The sequence below is a fragment of the Ranitomeya variabilis genome, chromosome 1, assembly GCF_051348905.1.
Source record: "Ranitomeya variabilis isolate aRanVar5 chromosome 1, aRanVar5.hap1, whole genome shotgun sequence".
Classification (NCBI taxonomy): Eukaryota; Metazoa; Chordata; class Amphibia; order Anura; family Dendrobatidae; genus Ranitomeya; species Ranitomeya variabilis.
Window position 1 is genome coordinate 829,158,278 of NC_135232.1, and position 17,326 is coordinate 829,175,603.

Sequence of the window (17,326 nt, forward strand, 5' to 3'; positions counted from 1 at the left end):
CTTGTACGTTCATCTCACTGTTATTGGCAGCCGTCAGCCTGATGACACATCCATCTTCTGGCTCCATCATGTGCTCAAAATGTCTCTTAAAGAACTCCAGAGGCATAATGATGCACTCCAACCCAGTGTTGACTAGGCAGCATACCTGCTGACCTTCTATCTTGGCTTCCATAACGGTGCTGTGGGCATATAGGTTGTCTTTATCATGCACAAACTTGGCTTTCAGTGAACCATCGCGGGATGCCCAACTACTATGGTCTGAGAGTTTAACACCGACTCGGACCTCATCTATACAGGACACTCTCTGGCCGTACCGTTGGCCGCGCCAACATTGGGGCCCAAGAGGTTGCAGTTCCAATGTTTCATGTCTCATGAGATCCCGCATCCTGGCTGCCCCTAGGAGCCTGGGGTCATGGTGCTGTTGATGTTGCATGGAGTGACTGAGTCCTCATCTGAGATATTTCTCTGAGGATTTTACGGAGTATTTACTAAAAAATACTGCATCCAAAAGTATCACCACGAGTTATTTTTTATACTTTCTTGGAATGGGATTCCAAAGAACATCCTTACTGACCAAAGTACACCTTCCATGTAAAAGGTAATGACGGAGCTGCGCTGAACTCTGAAGATGGAACATATAATATGTACTTCAGTATATCATCCTCAAATGGATGGACTAGTCGAGAGGTTCAATAAGACACTAAAGCACATGTTAAAAAAGGTAGTGGAAAAAGATGGACGTGATTGGGATTATCTTTTACCATATTTCATGTTTTTCGAGAGAGAAGTACCTCAGGCCTCTACTGGTTCCATTCGAGTTAGTGTATGGGAGGCACACAAGAGGTTGACTGGACATAGCAAAGGAAACATAGAAAGCAGAGACTACCCTGTATAGAAGTGTTATTCAATACGTAGCACAGATGCAGGACTGAATCAAAAAAGTGTTATCTATTGTCAGAGAGCATATGCGGAAGACCCAAGGGGCCCAAAGCCGAATCTATAAAAGGTTGGCCAAAATCAGAAACTTCAACCAAGGAGATAGGGTCTTGGTCTTCATGCTGACAATTCAAAGGAAGTATTTGACGAAGTGGCAGGGTCCATATGAGTTAGTAGAGAAAGTTAGAGAAGGATTGAGAAGTAGATATAAGGTACATAAACCAGGAAGACGTAAACTATACCAGCTGTATCATGTGAATCTACTTAAATCTTGGCAAGACAGGGAATAGATGGGCTTTGCCAGTCTGAAGCATAGTGGGTCACAACAAACGGTTACAGCAGTGAAGTTAAGGGATACCCTTCCGACAGCCCAAAGACAGGAAAAGCAACAATTCCTCAAGAGGAACAAAATGAAGTTCTCTGACCTAACCGGGAATACCCATCTAATAAAACATGATATAGTTACAGAACCAGGTAAGAAAATAAACCTGAAATCCTATGGAATACCAGATGCAAAGCAATATAGACTGAATCCAAATGTATGTTGGACCTGGGAGTGAACGGAGAGTCCCGAAGTGAATGATCTAGCCACGTGCTGTTGATTCCCAAACTAAACGGGACCTGGAGGTTTTGCAATGACTTTCGAAAGTTAAAAGAAATCTCTAAATTTGATGCGCACCCCATTCCCAGGGTGGATGAATTAATTGACAAACTGGGTAATACCAGATATATAACTACTTTGGATCTTACCTAGGGTTATTGATGAATTTCTTTAACCAAGAGCTTTTTCCACTCCAGAGGGTTTGTACCAGCACAAGAACATGCCATTTGGTCTAAAAGGAGCGCCCGCAACCTTTGAGAGATTGATGGATTTAATGTTGAGGCATAATAGTTATGCAGCAGCTTACCTACATGATGTGGTTATCTTCAGTGCAGAATGCGTAAGCCATCTGTGTAAAGTGTAAGCCATGCTAGATGTGATCAGTGGAGCAGGTCTCACAATAAATCTGTAAAAATGTGCTTTAGGGCTAGAGGAGGCCAATTACCAGTTGTTTTTTTATTGACAGGGACTTAAACCTCAAATTAACAAAGTTAAGGCCATACATAGTTGGCCTAGGCCGGTAACTAAGAAACAAGTATAGACTTTTTTTTAGGGATCACCGCCTATTATCGTAGGTTCATACCAAATTTTGCCTCAAAGGCAGCACCATTGACGGACCGGACAAGAGGAGGGAAATCCGTAATGGTGTCTGTCTCCCGATGCGGAAAAAACCTTTCAGTGCCTTAAGTCAGCGCTGTGTGAACAACTTGTGTTAATTACACCAGATTTTAAAAAATAATTCTTGGTTCAGACAGATGCCATGGGCAAGGGATTGGGATTAATTTTGTCTCAAATTGTAAATGAAATGAAGAACAACACCCAGTACTATATTTGAGCAGGAAATTGACTCCAGCGGGAAAAAACTATGCCATCGTACAGCGCGAATGCTTAGCTGTAAAGTGGCCACTAGAATCGTTGAAGTATTATCTCTTGAGTAGGAGATTTAAGCTTGTGTCAGATCATGCCACGCTGACGTGGATGAAACACAATTAGAAAAAAAATGCTAGTGCGACAAGGTGGTTTCTCTTCCTGCAGAATTTTAATTTCTCCATAGAACATACACTGTGTTCCAAATTATTAGCAGCTCTGCTGCTGAAAAGCGTTAAATAGTGCAAGGCCTTGGTCGAGGGATGAAAACATTAGATATTTCATGAAAACTTAAGAGTGATCATCATACTGTGAAGAGATTTGTGACTGAAACAGAGAACAGAGTTCATGCAGATAAAGGCATAATGAGGAAGATTTCTGCCAGACAAATTCATTAGATTGAGAGAGCAGCTGCCAAAATACCATTACAAAGAAGCAAACATTTATTTGAAGCTGCTGGTGCCTCTGGAGTCCCTCGAACCTCAAGGTGTAGGATCCTTCAAAGGCTTGCTGTGGTTCTTAAACTTACTATTCGGACACCCCTAAACAGTGTTCACAAGCAGAAAATGTTGCAGTGGGCCCAGACATACATAGAGACTAATTTCCAAACAGTCTTGTTTACTGATGAGTGTCGAGCAACCCTGGATGGTCCAGATGGATGGAGTAGTGGATGGTTGGTGGATGGCCACCATGTCCCAACAAGGCTGCGACATCAGCAAGGAGGTGGAGGAGTCATGTTTTGGGCCGGAATCATGGGGAAACAGCTGGTAGGGCCCTTTAAGGTTCCTGAAGGTGTGAAAATGACCACTGCAAAGTATATAGAGTTTCTGACTGATAACTTTCTTCCATGGTATAAAAAGCAGAAACGTGCCTTCAGGAGCAAAATCATCTTCATGCATGACAATGCACCATGTCATGCTGCAAAGAATACCTCTGACTTTTATTAGACTGACTGTCATTTGCACCAACCATTTAGAAAAATCCGAGAAAAATGTCATTTGCATAATTATTTGGAACATAGTGTAGACCAGGGAAATCACAAGGGAATGCTGAGCCATTATCAAGAATTCTTTTTATGATGGCCCCAAATGCCCAGACCTATTGTCTGGAAAAGAAGGGGGGATATGTACAGGGAAGATACTGGACAGGATGCATATCTCTCCCAGAAAGTTAAGCTGGGCGAGATATTAAAAGTTGGGTAGTGCAGGTTGGGCAGCAGCTTACGTGCTAAGCAGTTTTATTTATAATAGTTCCAGGTCGGGTTTTATTAGAGTGATGAGGAGGATTTATTGGTGGGACTCATCACTCCCACTCCAGTATGGGTTTTGCTAGAGGCTTAGCCAGCTCGGCTAAGAGAGGTTGTCTCATTACTGACACAGAAAAGACTGAAGTCTGTCACAGTCTCCGGACTGATATGATGTGGGTTCCTGAGGAGGAAATGCACAGCGATTAAATGTGCTAAATGCCTAGTTGCTGGAAAGCCAAGCACACATACATTCCTGGTAGCGTGAGTCAGCGTTATGGTATGGTATGTTAGCACGTAGCCGGGCAAGTCTTTGTTGTTTTTTGTTTCTTTACTGTTTGCTTTTTGGATGAAAATAAAGCCCTATGCTTTCTTTATGCGGACTGTGTCCGCCTATGTCAATGCCACAAAGTCTTACAATGCCCTAGCGTGTTACTTAATCCTTTTTTTTGCATTTCGTAGTTTATTTTACTCACTCTGGGATCTCTTTCCATTTCAGCACACTTACCCTTCTGTTGGTTATTTACACTCTGCCCTGCCCCTTCGGGTTCTTTAGGTGGAACGTGAAGCTCTAAACAACCTTTTAGGCAGCATAGTTCCGAGTTGCCATTGTCTAGTTTGTGGTTAAGGCTATCTCGACTCATGCAGGAGCCACTAGAGACTGTGGGGTCAGGCTCCCTATTCTGTACAGGAACTGGCAGGGTCATTGGAATTTTTTAGGGTGTAACCTTCCCCCCCCCCCCCCCGAGTGGGTTGTTTCACTAACATAACAACCATAACGCTATAACAGAGTGGAGAAGCAAAAAATAAAGTTCCCAAGATCCAGAAGCAACAACAGAATGTTGCGATATTGTTTTGAATTTATTTTGTGAGAAACTGGAGATCTTACCCCAATTCAAGAAAATGTGAGAATGGACACAAATAGGGTTTTCCACTTCATATAACACCTGATCCTGTCCCTTGGTGTCCTTAATTCTTTATCAGCCAGTGTGTAGGCCCACTGCAAAGAACCTTCCTGAGGAACTCTGTACAACCATTTATGCTGTAGGATGATTTAAATGAAATATTTCGGCACCAGCAGAATCACCTGTTAATAAAAACTGGTCTATGTGTGTTTCGAAGAAGGACCCAAGTACTCTGCTAATTGATGTGAGCTTAGCTTAACAATCTTCTATAACTCACAAAAATATGATGTCCTAAATAATATAGGCCCCGATTCATCAAGATCGGCGATGTTCACATTGGTCTTGATGAAGGGGCGTACTGAAGTCAGACGCTCCCGATTCACGAAGAATCACATGCCTCTTTATGAATCTGGAGCATTTGGCAAGGGGCATGCGCTCTTGTGCACCTTGCCACAAATCTTACTCCAGTCAGGAACTTACTACAGTGCTACTTACTGCATTTTCTTGCATCGCCCCTTTCTAAAGATGTTCTGAATCAATAGTGATAGAATCTGTAGGAAAGTTGAGTGGAGCACCCACACTCTGCTTCTGTGTACCCAGATGTTGTCAGAGGTCGGAGACAGAAGCAGTGACAACACCAGAGCTGACCCACAGCTTCTAGAACCACCCTAAAGCGAATCGTCATCAAGAGGCGGTGATAGAAGCAATCAGTCACAGCGGCGCTGCCCCTTGATTACAATTTGTTTGAGGGTGGTGATAGACGCTGTGGGGCAGCGCTGGTATCACTCACTGCCTCTTACTCTGCTCTCTGACTCACCTCTCCCACAGATTCTATCACCATGGATCCAGGACATCTTCAGAAGGTGGCAATGAAAGAAACTGTAGTAACTGCAGAGCTGCCAGGCTAGTGATGTCTTGCTCCAGTAAGGGCGATAGACGCTGCAGGGAAGTAATTGCAGCGCCAGCCTACTGTGACGTCGTGTTTGAGACTCCTCTCAAATTAAACGTCACAAGAAGTAAAAAAACAAACATTTAGGGATTAGCAAGATAAGGAAACCTTTACTGTGTTCTAGTATAAAACTAATTACAAACGTGGTAGGGTGTAAAGATAGATATTTAGATAGGACATTTTATATGCCGGACCACCCCTTTAACAATTGCTGGAATGTCTTGAATGTATGCGATTGTGGGTATGTGCGGTTTTCAAGCCGATTTGCTTTCATTCACATACAAAACAACATGATGATATGAGATCGAAAACATTTAAAGTAACCAAAGTCATTTTATTAATATAAATGTATTCAGTGGCACATATCTCTCAGATACAATACATGTGGATATAAAATAACAATATACGTTGTATATAGTATACGTTGGTTTTCCTATTAGGTTTACAGCACCATAAAAGGGCTATAGAGTCATCTCAACCAAAGACCCGTCTGGTACACAGGACAATCAGAGAAGCTCTATGGACCCCTGGAGTACACAATATTCCAGCATTTTATCTCTCTAAAACACAACTGACAGCAGCAGCCTGCCCAACAAGTAAAGGCAACATTACATCCACAACAGCAGATGTGAGCACGTGATACTACACTACAAATGGCAACATACAGTTTCCATGTTGTGTTAGTAGTCTCACAGTATAAGGCATTAAAATGGTTCTAACTACACACAGAACGGCAACATATAGAAATATAAGCTCTGGTAACTAACAATATGTGGAAATCTGTACTGAATGGATATTTTGGACCATGGCTAAAACGCTACTTATAATTACACTCACTCTCCCACCTAATAATGGCTTACCGTACCAGCATGATCTCCTTCACTTGTGCTTTTTACAAAATATACATCCAGAACCACTGGATAGTACAGAGGCCATCTTCAAGCTGAGTGGTTTAAATGGATTGTATGAGATTATTAATTTTTTTTTTCCCCAGGACCACTGCCGACTTTTTCACGGTTGGTTTCTGATATTGCAGTTCACGCTTAGTTATGATCTCATGAATAGGGTTGAGCGAAACGGATCGGACATTTTCAAAAGTCGCCGACTTTCAGCAAAGTCGGGTTTCATGAAACCCGACCCGATCCCACTGTGGGATCGGCCATGCGGTCGGCGATCTTCGCGCCAAAGTCGCGTTTCATATGACGCTTTCCCCGCCAATTTTTCAGCCAATGAAGGAGTGTGGGCAGCGTGATGACATAGGTTCCGGCTTGCTTTGTGCGGCGTCACAGGGGGTAAAACCGCCATCTTAACGTTTGGGATATAGCGATTTGCACAGGGAGGAGGAGGAGGAGGAGAAAAAAAAAAAAAATCCCCATTGACCTGCATTGGGTTTCGTGTTTCGGTCGGCCCCCCGACTTTTCACAATAATCGGCCGATTTCACACGATCCGACTTTCGAGACAGTCAGGTTTCACGAGACCCGACTCGATCCTAAAAAAGCAAAAGTCGCTCAACCCTACTCATGAAGTCCGTTTACGGAATGTGCACACAGGGTCTATAAGGAGGCAAATTTTCAGTCTAGTATTTAAACTACACAGCATGTCAACTGAAGCTCTGGACACCATTACACATTTAGTTACAAAATGTAAAATGTGTGTCAGCCAACGCATTTCTACTAGGACCAACAGTGGTTTCCTTACTGCACATCTTCCTGCAGCCAGAAGATGCCATGTGCACACAGCCCTGATAAACTCAGGGAACATGAACATACTGTATCAGATTTCTAAAGATTAGTAGATAAAGCAGAACAAGATGTTGCAGGTGAATTGTATGTTCAATGCACCTAAAGGTGAACAGTTGACAGAAATAACATTCATTCTAAAGAGCCGCCATGTTTTGCCACCCATATTATTAGTCTGAATCCAGCACATAAGGTTACATCGTTTCCCATAAGAAGGTGCTAAAATTGCATAGGAAAAGTACAAAAATACTTTCATATCCCCTCAACTGTGGTCTTAAATACAAATTAATGTCAACAACATCCATTTATCATAAAAAAGATTGCTTTAAAGTTTTAAGGTCATTGGTGGGCTTTGTGAGGATACAGAGCTCTATATCTACATTTATTAAAGGGAATCCCTTACCAGTCTTGTTTTACCTCATCTGAGAGCAGCATGATGTAGGGGCTGAGACCCTGATTCCAGCAATGTATCACTTACTGGACTGTTAGCTTCCGTTTTGATATAACCACTGTTTATCTGTTCCAGATCTGTAATTTCTCTGAATGAGGAGCTGTTTAACTTCACCCACACCATTACGTGAAAGCTTTCTGTATAAACTGTGCATAGGCAGAAAGCTGCCAATCAGTGGTGGTGGCGGAGTTATGCAAAGCTCATGAATACGGAAGACTACATGGCAACCTGTTTACTACTACAACTTCTTTCCATGCAATCACTTTTCATCTGTTTTCCAGTGGTTCACTACAATGTAGTAAAACAAACAAAGAAAACAACTCCCACCAAGCCTTCTTCACCCACAGGTCTGACCATCAAGGGACAGTAGCAGATTACTCACACCATGGGCATGTCAACATTTCATTCCTAGCCAGTTATGTGTTCTCCCACGTGTCCCTACATTTTATCCCAGAGACCTTACCTATACTTCTTCCTGCAAGTCCTTACCTTTGTTCTACATGTATATATTACAGTTAAACCCCCTTCAATGATAATAGTTATAAATACATGTAAATGTAACATACTTAATTTGCTGCCTGGCATAAATAACAATTGTCCTCTCGTCACCTTTCATTCCATTATTTTGAATAATAAATGCCATGAGTGCAAAGAGGCCATTCCGAGACTGCTGACTGGCTACATACTAGTTCTCACTGTGTTACACATAGTTAGCTTACAATTGTATATCAGGGGACTGCATTGTTAATTTGAAGAATTTTGGGATAATAAGCCTTTACATTACTTGTTCCCCATACTGTGATGTTACAAAGAATTTACTTTAAAGGCTCAAACTGTAAACCAACACAAAGGCTATGAATCACAAGCAATCTCAACTCTCTTTAAAATTGAGCATTTCATTTTAGGCTGTGTTCACATGTCCAGTAGTGATCAGTTAGATCGGATCCAGCAGCAATCCGTTGGCCAAAATGTGGTGCGGGCACAACTTTTTAGTCAATTTTTAAATAACTAATCTCTACTGAATCTGTTTTTTTTTTACATTGAAGTCTATGAAAAATGGCTCTGTTATTCAGCCAATCGTTTTTCTTTCTGGATCCGGAAAGCAAAAGAACAGATCAGTTACAAATGAAACAAAAACAGACGGCTGATTTACGGATCCATATTTCATAGACTTCAATGTTAAAAAAACGGACTAAAAAGTTGTGTCTGCACCACATTTTGGCCAACGGACTGCTGCTGGATCTGTTCTAACTGATCACTACTGGACATGTGACCACAGGTTCCCTTTAAAGAATAAGGCTGTCATCTGATTCATGTTGCCCAAACTGTAGGCAGAATGGTTCAGAACCTGGATACACAATTAAAGGTCCTGCAGCAGCGCTGGGAAGAGCCGGTTGGGGGTTACGCCGGAAGAGTCTCTTCTCTGGCTGACTCTTCAAAGTGATGCTACAGGGACATGTCTCTCCCTATATATACGGTATGTGTGGGAGACACCTGTCAGTCACTGGCGCCTAGAGAAGCCAGCCTGGGGTGCCGCCGGACTAGTCCCGTCTCCCACCCGGATCTTTAGCCTCTAGAGCATTTCAGAGAAGGACATACCTGGCTTCCATTGTGCAGCCAGGCTCTGATTCAGCGTTCGGTAACATGAATCAGGTGACAGGTTTCCTTTTACTCTTCACACTCACTTCCTTATCATCCAAATTTAAAACCTTCTAATTACTTTCTTTACCATCAATGCTGAACTTTATATTCTATGTGAGATACAAATAAGCAGAAAAGCTGTATTCTGATAAACTATGTAAAATTGCGCTTAGTGGACAGTTCTGACTTCCCATCCGAGCTGAATCAGGGTTGTGACTGGGTGTGTTCCAATTGTCCCCGACCCACTGACGTGAAATGGGGGAAGGATCGTCCAAGAATCAGAGCAAAGTAGTGCGTGCTGCAATTTCGTTACACATGGATTGGCCCAGGTAGTGGGTCAGTGTTCAGTTTTCTGATTTACACTTGGACAGTGCTTGCACCTGAACACAGTTTGTATGAACAGGCCCTAAGGTATATTCAGGCTTCATAGTGGTGGAATACAATAGGAAAAGTTTTTTTTTTTTTTTTTTTTTTCGGGAAATAAGGTCTTCTCCTAATGCAGTATATATAAATGTTCCTCCAGTGAGTTATATTGTGCACAAAGTGGGAAACATTTGCCCACGGTCTTGCACAGGTATACTAACAGTAGACTCAGCACTATAATATTGACGATTTTTGGCTCTAACATACAGTAGATTAAAATAAAAATTTAAATATGAAAAGGTGATTTTAAGGAAAGAAATAAGGATACAAAATAAAAACAAGTACAAACTAATATCTGCAGTGATTTGACTGATTGTTCCAACACGAATACAGTGCGTGTAACGTTATTAGAAAGTATAATCTAACATCTAGCTTTCGCCTTTGGTGGCAGTGGTTGCAGTATGTGCAGTGCATTGTTGCAGGCAAATGGACAAACCACATTTTTGCCGTGTGTTTTAGCCCCTTTTGTCTCACACCGGTGGGCATCGCGAGGTAGCTCAGTTGTGAGTCACAGTAAGTACTGCACATCTGTCCATCATTCATTTTCATTCCCTTTTCTTTCAATTTAGAAAAATACTGGTGCTCCTCTCTTTACAAATTATAAAATGGTAGAAGCCTTTTTTTTAATCAAAATATACTTCGTATGTGCCAACATGTCATCAAACTTCTGTTCCATCATGTAGGTTATTATGAACTTTGACTTCAAGGTTCTTTTGCTTAATGCGAACACTTTTAACCTCATAGTCATCTTTGCTATCATTGAGCAGGTTGATGTTGCGGACAGTGCAATGCTGCCTGTTACAGTTCTTTTCCATTCTGTCTAAGTTTTTCCTTGAAGCGTCCACCTTGGTGTTCAGTGGATATTCCTCAGCAGCATCTCTAGGTGGCTTCTTCTTTCTAGTTCTCCTGCACTTCTGTGTTATGAGGCACACAGATAGGAGAACAAGCATCAGTAGCATAATGGCTGCAAAGGCACTTCCAATGGAAGCCCCAGTCTGAGATGCGGCAGTTGCAGCACTTTCCATTTCCAAGTTCAAAGTTTTCATGTTAGTTCCATTCTTAACCTGGTCCCCTTCATTGTCATAAATCAAAGAATCATCCAGAGTAAGCCTGCCATTCTTGTCAACCAGGTCCCTGCGGGCTCGCCTCAGTTGGTAGGTGAGGGATCGCTGAACTCTAGGTCCTGCCATGGTCTCTGGGCCAATGATGTAAATAACTTGAAGGTACCACTGGTGCCCAGTTTCAACCTTAAGGAGACAAAACAGAACAGTTTATATATGAGAATCAGAGAATTCTTACAATTTTACATAAAAATTTGCTAATGTGCTACAGATTCCAGAATGTGATCATAAAATACAGCATTGGTCATGTAGCAGAACAGAGGAGCGAACCTTGTAGAGGGCATCAACCTTCATGGTGAAGCCATCCACTCCAGGCAGGCTGCTCATGGCATGAAAATCTGATGACTCTGCTGCAAAGGCCGCATCAAATGGAACATCATGGAAGAATATATCAGTTACTTCTGGTTGGTGTCGGTCCTGCAAGGTTCATAGAAAAGGAAGAGAACGTGTTTAGCACATGCAAGGTCCTGCAGAAGAACTGGAAATAAACAGATATAATAGCACAGTAATTGGTTTTGCTCATGGAAATCATCAGGTTTTCCTTCAGAAGTGAGGTTGACAGGTTCTGGATGATTAATGGAAAAGTTTTTTTTTTGTTTATGTTAGTGTTTTTTTTTAAAAGGACTATGATGAACAAATCCAAGTCACACAGAAGTTTCTTAGGACAGTCTCTGCTATACACCAGAAGGTGGCAGTATTACATTCTGTAAGAAAATTCCATAGGTTTTGTATTTGTAAAGATAACAGATTTTTTTTTTTTTTTAGCAGAAAATAGATGTAAATTATTGTGTTCCTAAAAAGAGTGATTCATGCATAATAATTTAATAATAAAGTTTTGTCTTCTTTGGACAACAAGGTACAACAAGCATAGTACTCTTGAAGCTTTAAAATGCATTGCTTAATAGGTGCACTTTTTTTGTGCTCAATACATTTTTTAAAAAGTTGCCATTTTTTTTCCACACTACAACCTGTATAGCAAAAATTAGAAATGCTTCAGTTCTCATAATAGGCCATGGGGCTATATTAAACTCAAGGGGCCCCCAGCTTGTTATTTGTAGTCCCTTTTTTTTTTCTTATTTGTAGTAGACAGCGCCTGAGTGTCCACCTCCAGTAGGCGTACAAGCTCAGAAATGATGAACGGCAGAGCACACCTTCACTTGGCTGGTACAATTATATCCTATGGCCCAGTAGGCACATACATCCGAATCCCATTGTGCAAGTGGGGGTTTGGAGATATGCCCCTACGGGGTCACTGAGCGTGTACTAGACGTAGACACAATGTGAAGACACCCTAAACATCGGCATAAGTAAAGTTGTAGAGTAAAGAGTTGTTTTTTTTTTTGTTTTTTTTTTACAGAAGACTTTTCGGCATCCTCATCATCATCAGAGGAAAGAGCACAATGACAGAACAAGGTAACATTGCTGCACACAGTAGATAATACTGAATCCACCATTTACAATAGGGGATGTCACAGTTTCGCCGCTTCTACTTTCTTCATAATGACCTTTTCACACGCTCTTTAGATGCATCAATAAAAAAGCTAGTCTATTGTTGCTAATGTACATGTGTATTTCCTGAAAAATAAAACAAAACTAAAAATAAAAGTCTAAAATATCCTGAATGGAAAGTGTGAAAATTGCTAAATTTCTACACTTTTTTTTGTTCTTAATAACAATGGAGATATATTTAAAAAAACAAACAAAAACAAAACAAACATCAAAAAGAATATAGCGCTCAGCAGCCCACACTACAGCATTCAGCAGACAAAGGATAAGCTGGGGTTGAGGAGATATCAGCCATGCTTGTGTTCTGTAACTTATTCAAGCAAACAATAGAATCCAGAAAAAAATTAAAGAAAATATGGCACTCACAAAACTGTATGAAATATTCTTACTTTATTCAAAAAAGGACCAGGAAGAATCCAGAGGAAGCGTGTTTGAATGCACTTGTTGCCCGATCTGACACCAAAAGTGATGAAAAGAAGTAAACTTACCATTCTTCATGTGGCTTCCAAACGGAAGCCAGTCACTATGTTATACATAGATGGAAAAAAAGACATACCTCCTGTAACAGACATACCTCACGTTCCTATGGAAATGACCCACTGCCACAGCACAGAGCAGTACAGTGGCCAACAGTTACTAATTTTATTTGTGTCAGAAATCTGGTGTCACCTGCTAAAAGAAGAGTGTGCACCTCACTAGACCCTTACCCAAGCCCTATACGAAAAGGAGGCATATCTTCAGAGAGGCTAGAATTATTGCAGATTAATTACTGGTGTAAATTAATACCCTAATCTAAAATACCACGTGACACTGAAATAAGCTTACCAAAAGCAGAAAGCGATGCTTTAGGTTCTTATTGGGCTGAATACAACCATATTGAGGCCCCTCATTATAAATAGTGCCAGTGGGATCGAAAAACGGAACGTATCCATCCTTTCCAGTGCAAAGATAAACTTTCTCCAGTTGGAGCTTATATGCGGAATTCAGGTTCTGGTCCGGATTCCAAAGTACTCTTCCATACAGTGTTTGGCCTACGAAGAGATTGGATGCTTACAAGATGGTGGTAGTCATGTGACTTCAACAACATCATAAACATGTACTGCCACATTTAAAAGCTAACTGGAAATGTTAATAATCTGTGTAGCGATCTAGTAATAATAAACAACACATACAGAAGATACAGAACAGCAGATAACTACAGCTGCTTAAGTGACTTTTTTTATGTTTCCACCTTTCCCATGTAATTTCATTAAAAGAGTTGCTCACTTCTTGGACGGATGTTCTTAAAGTGTAACAGTCATTTTAATTCCTATATCATAAATCAGTAGTACTCATGAACAGAAGTAACTTTGTAATACATCTTGTCAGAGAAATCGGTTTCTTTTTCCTTCTAGACTGATCTTTTATTCTCAAAATTCTCATTTCACAGGTAAAATCTGTATTCAGTGAAGACCGATATATACATTACTGAGATAGGAGATGCCAGGTTCTACTGCTAAGATTCTATGTGGACAGGAGAGAGGAGCTCTGCCTCTAACGCCGCATCCCTCCCGTCTACATAGAATCTCATTAGTAATAACTGTCATCTCCTATCTCAGTAATGAGAAAGCCTGTCGTCACTGAATTGTGTAATCATACTAATTAATATTTCTGCTCAAGTTGACACAAATAATATCAAGGCAATTACAGGGACTGCTCCCTTCTCTCCTAATATACTATCCGCTGGGTTCAAGATGAGCATTGGTTTGCGCAGTAGGGGTTGAATCCTACCCCCCATTATTCTGGCGTTTTAATGGGAACCTGTCACCCCCAAAATCGAAGGTGAGCTAAGCCCACCAGCATCAGGGGCTTATCTACAGCATTCTGGAATGCTGTAGTTAAGCCCCCGATGTATCCTGAAAGATGAGAAAAAGAGGTTAGAGTATACTCACCCAGGGGTGGTCCCGCTGCGGTCCGGTCCGATAAGCGTCTCAGTCCGGGGCCTCCCATCTTCTTACGATGACGTCCTCTTCTTGTATTCACGCTGCGGCTCCGTCGCAGGCGTACTTTGTCTGTCCTGTTGAAGGCAGAGCAAAGTACTGCAGTGCGCAGGGAAAGGTCAGAGAGCCCCGATGCCTGCACACTGCAGTACTTTGCTCTGCCCTCAACAGGTCAGACAAAGTACGCCTGCGCCAGAGCCACAGCGTGAAGACAAGAAGAGGACATCATCGTAAGAAGATGGGAGGCCCCGGACCGCGACGCCCATCGGATCGGACGGCCCCTGGGTGAGTATAATCTAACCTCTTTTTCTCATCTTTCAGGATACATCGGGGGCTTATCTACAGCATTACAGAATGCTGTAGATAAGCCCCTGATGCTGGTGGGCTTAGCTCACCTTCGATTTTGGGGGTGACAGGTTCTCTTTAAAGGAGTACATCCAGTAGTGGTATCAATTGTCACAGCATGTGCTATTCAGAACTAATAACTGTGACCGAGACGTAGCTGCCGAGTGCTCCACCTCTCTCCTGAGACATTGTGTAACACTTCAAGGGTCCTGGCTCACTACTAGCTTCTAAATTAAGACACCCCCCCCTGACCAATTTCTGCCCTGTGTGTAGGTTTGTAATTTTATTCTGTCCATTGTGCTCAGGTGACAGCCCCTGTGATTTATGCATGTTTCTACATGGCCATCACTGTGACATATAAACCCAGCAGGTTTTGAGTATGTGCACAAGTCTTTTTCAATCAAATCCGTTTGGTAACCTACCTGAAAAAGTGATTAAGAAATGCTAAAATGAATGAACATTTGCACTGTAATGTCAAAACAACTTGCAGTGCACTTGTTCAGTCTTTATATCTTCATTTAGTAGCTCCATTCCTCAAAAAACACCAATGGTTAAAAAGCACTGACCTGACCTGATTACTGTGCATAAAAGGAAAAAACAAACAAAAAAAGGAAAAAACACTGCGCACGCCCCAATAACCTCATTCCTATTTAATCCTGCAATACCTGGTGGCTTCAAAACAGCTTCACCAGACCGTGGTTTCATACGCAAATGTATTGTTTTGCAGATATAGTTGATATACACTCTGGGGTTTTACTACCTTTTGATGCATTACAATCTCGCTTTAACAAATCCTTAAACTCTTATTATTGGTATATGCAAATTAGCACTATATGTATACTCTGTTTTCTTTCTCCGCAGCTTCCCAACCTACCCTCTTAGAAAAGTTATGTAGATTTGGTGTCTCAGCTAAAGGACTTATATTGGATATTTATCAGTTATTGCATAACTCCTATATAGACGATCACCCGAAATACTCGACCGTGAGTAAATGGGAAAGTGTTCTAGGGGAATCCCTCTCGCCTCGTACTTGGCAAGGAGTATGGAGCACTGCACTAAGACTTCCATATGCTTCTCCTATAGGGAAAATCTACATATGTTTTGTCATCATACTCCTTTCCTATTACATAAACTTAACCTTAATATTCCCAACTGTTGGAGATGTGGTAACATTGGTGTGTGGGGGGTGGGAGGGGAATCTACCTCACTTATTCTGCTCCTGTGTGGTATTCAAGGCTTGTGCGAATCTGTGTTTTGGGACACTTACTGGGTACACAGGGACTGTTAATGAATTCCTTAATTCCTTCCCCCACCCTTCTGTGCCATTGTCCCGTTTTGTCATTTTTCATGTTCAAATGTAATTATAAGTTGTGATCTCTTTAGTGGCGAGTTCATTTACTGTTGCTGAATGATTATTAAGTTAAACTAACTATGTAGTATTGTTTGCTAACATTTTGTTGTCACTCTAATTTTATTTTGAAAAAAATCAATAAAAATTCAGTTGAATTGAAAAACAAAACAAAACGGGAGATTTAATAAAAATACTGTTGTAATTTTCCTGAAGAGTCTTTGGCTTGAAAAATCTTGCTGGGTACGCTAGCATCTAAAAAAACATGGTGTGAAAATCCCCTTGGCATGCTCCGTCCTCAGGCTAGGGAGGCACATGTGATGAGTGTGGGGGAGAGGGAGAGTAGTCCTGGTGAGAAGGGATAGACTATGGCAGGAATACCGCCTGCAGCTGTACAATATGTTTGTGATGTGTCAAGGAGGGACAAGGGAAGATATGACTATCACAGATAAGCTGTGAAGAAGCAAGGCCTCTTTCACACTTGCGTCGTGTGACGTCCGTCCAAATACACCGTTTTGGGGAAAAAATGGATCCTGCAAATGTGCCCGCAGGATGTGTTTTTTGCCCATAGACTCGTATTGCCGACGGATCGCGACATATGCCTATACGTCGCGTTCGTCATGCACTGGATGCGTCGTGTTTTGGCGGACCGTCGGCACGAAAAAACCATCAAGGGAACATTTTTTTGTACGTTGCGTGCGCCATTTCCTACCGCGCATGCGTGGCCGGAACTCCGCTACCTCATCCCCAGACTTTAGAATGGGCAGCGGATGCGTTGAAAAACTGCATCCGCTGCCCATGTCGTGCCAAATTTTCACAACGTACGTCGGTACGTCGCGCTGACGCTTAGCGACGGACCCGTACCGACGCAAGTGTGAAAGAAGCCTAAGTCAGAGGGGATGGCTTGCATTACTAGCAAAACTGTGACTGCATGGAAGAAGCATTGGACTGGTTATATTAGGAGGCAGGAGACCACACCCAGTCATCTGTGATGTAGTATCCCAAAAGTGAGGGAGGGAAAGCTCTCGGAAACTGTGTCTCTGTCACAGTGAGTGCTTCTGAAGAGCATACACTGTGACAACTGAAAGCACTACTATGGATGTAAGCCAATATAGCTTAGGACTTTATGTCGATATGGATACATTTTTATCTCCCAGAGAATAATTATGACAAAAAAAACATTCAAAATACAGGGAAAGTTTACTTTTTACATGTAAAAACATCCATGTAATATTTATTAATTTATGAAAAAAATTAACATATCGCATAAG

The 17,326-nt window shown here is 41.6% G+C and overlaps 1 protein-coding gene across 1 annotated transcript in view; it reads right to left on the reverse strand.

The window, feature by feature from the left end:
* Positions 1-5,814: 5,814 nt before the first annotated feature.
* The window catches only part of FRAS1 (Fraser extracellular matrix complex subunit 1), a 653,238-nt gene continuing 641,726 nt past the window's right edge, over positions 5,815-17,326 (reverse strand). The window contains exons 72-74 of the mRNA XM_077275534.1: positions 13,209-13,414; positions 11,148-11,294; positions 5,815-11,003 (exon numbers count right to left, since the gene is read on the reverse strand). Of these exons, the coding sequence (XP_077131649.1) occupies positions 10,416-11,003; positions 11,148-11,294; positions 13,209-13,414 (941 nt within the window). The 3' untranslated portion in view covers positions 5,815-10,415. The remainder of the gene's footprint in view (positions 11,004-11,147; positions 11,295-13,208; positions 13,415-17,326) is intronic.